Source organism: Podarcis filfolensis (genome assembly GCF_964270895.1).
Source record: "Podarcis filfolensis genome assembly, chromosome: 13".
Lineage (NCBI taxonomy): Eukaryota > Metazoa > Chordata > Lepidosauria > Squamata > Lacertidae > Podarcis > Podarcis filfolensis.
Window position 1 is genome coordinate 18,190,082 of NC_139615.1, and position 4,895 is coordinate 18,194,976.

Below are 4,895 nucleotides of genomic sequence, written 5' to 3' on the forward strand. Positions count from 1 at the left end.
CTACATCTGGAATAGGGGGGCAAGAAAAAGTTCTACAGTGAAACCAGTGAGGGGGGAAATAATGCCTGTGTACATATTGCTGCTAAGTGCTTGGTGGTGGAAGGGCCCAGAATATGGTTATGTCCCAACCTCTGCACCTTACTGCAAAGTGAGGTCTAAAACAGGAATCAATGTGTTTGACCAAGCTAGGTCTTTGAGCCCCCTGTCAGGAGTGCTGGTGACCACTCTCACATACATGCTTTGTGGAATCAGTGCCCAGGCAAGTCCTTCCAACAGCCTCCCAGAGGGGCTGGGGAAACTTAGCCAGATGGGCAGGTTATAAATAATAAATTATTATTATTATAATTATTATTATTATAATTATTATTATTATTATTATTAACATTAGATATGATTCAACAACTGTCTCCTCAAGTTTCTGTCTTCTGGACAACAGATTGGAAAGGTCCGCTGGGATTCCAATCCATTCAGGCAAAAATGCTGCCGAGGGCTTGAAGACCTTAAGGAAGGGAGAGTCTGGGAGGGTGTAGTTGGCCAAGTAGACAGTCTCCCCACCAGCCAGGTAGCCGGCCCAGAAGCCAAAAGTGCCAATTGTCATTATTGTGTGGTTGCAATGAGCAAGGAGAGCAAAATCCCTGCCTGGAGAGGATTCTCGCCCATCCCCAGAAAAATACACATCCCCCCTGGAGGTATTGATGTTTTTCTTGCACCACTCCATCCCATTGCTGGTCACCACAAAGATGGGATTGGGGTACTTCTCTCTGAAATAGTTCATGGCTTTCTCCAAATAGCCTCTGTCAGCCACCACACCTTTCCAGATCTTGGGCATCAAATGGACATAATCCCCTCTGCGGACATGCACTCCAACATATGTCACCTCCTGGCACTGCCCTCTTAGCTTCTGAAGATATTGATTGGCTTCTTCCTTGATGTGGTCATGGAAGGAGAACTGCTGAAGTATCTCTTGGTGGATATGGTGATAAAAGGTGTAAGAACATGGGAAGCCCGTCAGCCGGACGTACTTGCCTTTGATGTGTTTATAATTCTCTGACATCCAGTCATGCAGACCAAAGTCCTTCCAGTGGATCTTTTTGTCCAATTCAGCATTGATCACAGGCAAAGTGATCCGGAATATTGGTGAAAGGTACTGGTGCATGGCAGGATAAATACAGGCTTGATGTCCATTCATCTTGGCTAAGGAATAGAGGGTGGCATATTCCCCCATCTGGTTTCCCAAACGGCCAATGGAGTTCACTGTCCATATACCACTATCCATTGTCTTAGAGGATGACCTGGAAGAAGTGGTGTTATAGTATGACCGAGAAGAAGTGGTGGTGGCCGTTAGGCAAGAAGGAGGTCCCATCCCTGGGAAACTGGGTGCATTCTTGAAGCTGATCCTCCACTGCTGATATGGTATTTTTTCAGACAAGTACAAGAATGTAGAGAGGGACAGGAGGCCAAAGAAGCAGAGGAAGAATAAGAGGACAGGTTGGCTGAAGGAACATCTTTTTGAGAGATCCATACCTGCATAATAGGAACACCTAAAGGAAGAGCCAAGTAGGGTGAAAAGACAGGTAAGATCAACATGCAGAACACAACCACTGTTGTACATCAGCAGTGACATAGATGGGACTGTGACCCTTTATGCTATACATGTCCATAATATATATCAAGTTCAATTTTAAATTTATAAGCCTAAAAGCCACTACACAAATGCCTAGAAGGATACTTCAAGTAAAGCCAGCCTTTGCACTATGCAAATCCTTTTCTTCACTTATGTAGTCTAACCTTGTTTCTGGAAATGTGTGCATTTTTACATCAACTTTGTCTCTAAATTAATTGCTGCTAATTACTTGAAATTAGTCTTTCGGTCTAATTTTTTTTTAATGTATTTGCATAACCAAAGACATTCCTGACTGTAAATGCCAAGAAGGGAGGCCTCCTGTCTTCTCACTTCTTTGTTCTTAAGATAGTATTCTGCCACTTTTTACCACATTCAGGTATATGGCAACACAGTTCAATTCCCAGGAGTCACAATTTCCTAGATGTCCATCTAAGTTAAAGTCCTCTTCTTTGGTCTCTGAAGCAATGGGAGATTCATAAGGAGCCAGATACCCTTTATGATTATCCCAGGATATAACACTATCATTGTTCTTTGAGCAATCATTTCCCCTGTTTCTCTTGAGAGACCCATGGACTGCAAGAAGATCAAACGCATCCATTCTTAAGGAAATCAGCCCTGAGTGCTCACTGGAAGGACAGATTGTGAAGCTGAGGCTCCAATACTTTGGCCACCTCATGAGAAGAGAAGACTCCCTGGAAAAGACCCTGATGCTGGGAAAGATGGAGGGCACAAGGAGAAGGGGACGACAGAGGACGAGATGGTTGGACAGTGTTCTCGAAGCCACAAACATGAATCTGACCAAACTGCGGGAGGCAGTGGAAGACAGAAGTGCCTGGCGTGCTCTGGTCCATGGGGTCACGAAGAGTCGGACACGACTAAACGACTAAACAAAACACCTTGATATCTGGTTCTATTCTACCTGTACATCCAAGTCCCAGCAAAGAATCCAACTTTCCCATGTTCTGTTGCTCGTGGTGGGGAGAAGAGAGTGACCTTTGCTTCTCCATCCCCTCCATTGTTCCATCTCTCCACCACCTAGTCTTGCTTCTTGCATGTGTTTTGCCCCCCCCCCATACACACAGAGACACACACACACAGTCAGCAAAGAGATCCCTCAGCATTGTTTCTCACCTGGTCACAGGGAAAAATTAACTTGGTGCTTGAAGTTGCAGCCAGTCCCAGAGATGTTCTGAGAAATGTGGGCAGGACTCAAGAAAAAAGTACATCTGTTTTTATCTGCCTCTATGTAGCAGTGCACCCCTCCTGGTAGGATGGCCCTATTTTCATTGGAGAAATGTTGGAGGGTATGGAGTTTTCTGACCACCGAGCTGTCTGAAGGCAATCCAGGTCTCAGGGAAGAATTAAGCTGGCGCTCTAAGTTGCAGCCAGTCTCAGAGGTGTTCTGAGAAATGTGGGCAGGACTCCTGAAAAAGTACACCTTGTCTTATCTGCCTCCCTGTAGCATTGTACCTCTCCTGTGGGACTTGCCCTGCCTGAGTAAGAATAAGGAAGAGCCTTTACCCATCTGTTAAATGATTAAAGTTAAACTGTATAAAATCTTGTAAAACCGATAAAAATGTTTAATAATAATAATAATAATAATAATAATAATAATAATAGAATAAAGAAGAGCCATAGATACCAAAAGGCTGGCATGCTAACCATATTTTTACAAGGAATTACTGCTTTTCTGCAGACCTGTCATAAAACCCATGAAGAAACTTTTGCAGATAATAATTTAGCAATCCTAAATGGCCATTTTCCATACCAGATACATGCATCAGATGTAAGAGCAGCCTGAGGCTTCCTGGCCACTTGTTTTCTGCCTGAACTTGAAGCAACAATAATAATAAAAGTCCGCCTGTTAAAGCAGTGTATCTTACTAACTGAATGCAGGATTTCTCTAATCACTTAGAATCGTCCCTTAAGGTGTCCATGGCCTTAATACAGCGCTTTGAGTCTTTGGGAATTCCATTCAAGCTTGCAATGTGGCGACGGCCAGTGGCGTAGCGTGGGTTGTCAGCACCCGGGGCAAGGCAAGTAATTTGCACCCCCTAACCCGTGGATTTGCGCCCCCTAACCTGTGGATTTGCGCCCCCTAACCCTAACCCCCAGATGTTGCGCCCGGTGCGGCTGGCCCCCCCTGCACCCCCCACGCTACACCACTGGCGCCGGCTGAAGAATTTTGAATTCTGGGAAACACCCATTTTGTTTTGAAAAATAGCTCAAGTCTTAAGCTCGTGGTTTGGGAGACTGAAGCTTCACAATGCATGGAATATAAGGGAGGGTGAAACGGATTATAGAGATGAGGTGGAGCGGCTGACAGAGTGGTGCAGAGCTAACAACTTGCTCATAAATACAAGGAAGACAAAGGAGCTTGTGGTGGACTTCAGGAGACAGAAGAGCAATATCCAGCCACTTTTGATTGATGGGGTCTGTGTGGAGAGGGTAACAACGTTCAGATTTTTGGGCATTGAATTACAAGAGGATCTGTCCTGGAGTGTCAACACAAGGGGGCTTGTGAAGAAGGCGCAGCAGAGACTGTACTTTTTGAGAATTCTAAGGAAAAACCATCTTCCGCAGAAACTGCTGCTTGCCTTCTATCACTGTGCCATTGAGAGCGTGCTCACTTATGGACTTCCGGTCAGCGCCGGCGACCGTAATGGCGGATTTCCTCTGAACACCGGAGGAAATCGGCTTCGTGGAGCTGGGGTTCTACCGCTACGGCGAAGCGGGGACCCGAAAAAAATCACAGGTGGGGAAGCCTGTGAACTGAAGGCTCGGCGGGCTCCATTTGTGCCCCCCCTCGCTGCAAAGGAGCCTTTTTAAAGGCTTCGGAACGGACCGGGGGTGAGGGGTGCGGAGCTGAGAGCTGTCTACCCGTCTCCGCGAAGTGAAGCCGCACAGCCAGGGTCGGAGAGCGCTGATTTCTTTTCTGGCTAATTGGACTCAAAAACAACTACCCGTGAGTAGGAATTTGACATATATTGGGAAGAAATTATTAAGAATTCGGCCGAAACGGGGGAAGGTAAAAACAGGAAGTCTGCCTTCCCGGACTGTTAACAGATCAAAGTAAAGAGACTTCAAAGCTGGGACTTGGAAAGAGTAGTTCTCGGGAGGATTAAAACCCAATATCTGAAGAGAAAACCTACTCCACTGTTAGCAGAAACAGTGGAGAGATATTTGAAAGATCTTAGACCTGCAAGGAAATAATTTTTAAAATACATCTGCTGACTTTAAAACTTGGGAACGGACTGCCTATGACAGAGAA

The 4,895-nt window shown here is 45.5% G+C and overlaps 1 protein-coding gene across 1 annotated transcript; it reads right to left on the minus strand.

The window, feature by feature from the left end:
* On the minus strand, nt 1-1,363 carry LOC310748559 (galactoside alpha-(1,2)-fucosyltransferase 2-like; the record flags this gene model as incomplete). Its single annotated transcript, XM_083584411.1, has 2 exons — nt 1-6; nt 404-1,363. The coding sequence occupies 2 exons, from the start codon at nt 1,361-1,363 to the stop codon at nt 1-3; spliced, it is 966 nt and encodes a 321-aa protein (XP_083440537.1).
* Between the last annotated feature and the right edge of the window lie 3,532 nt (nt 1,364-4,895).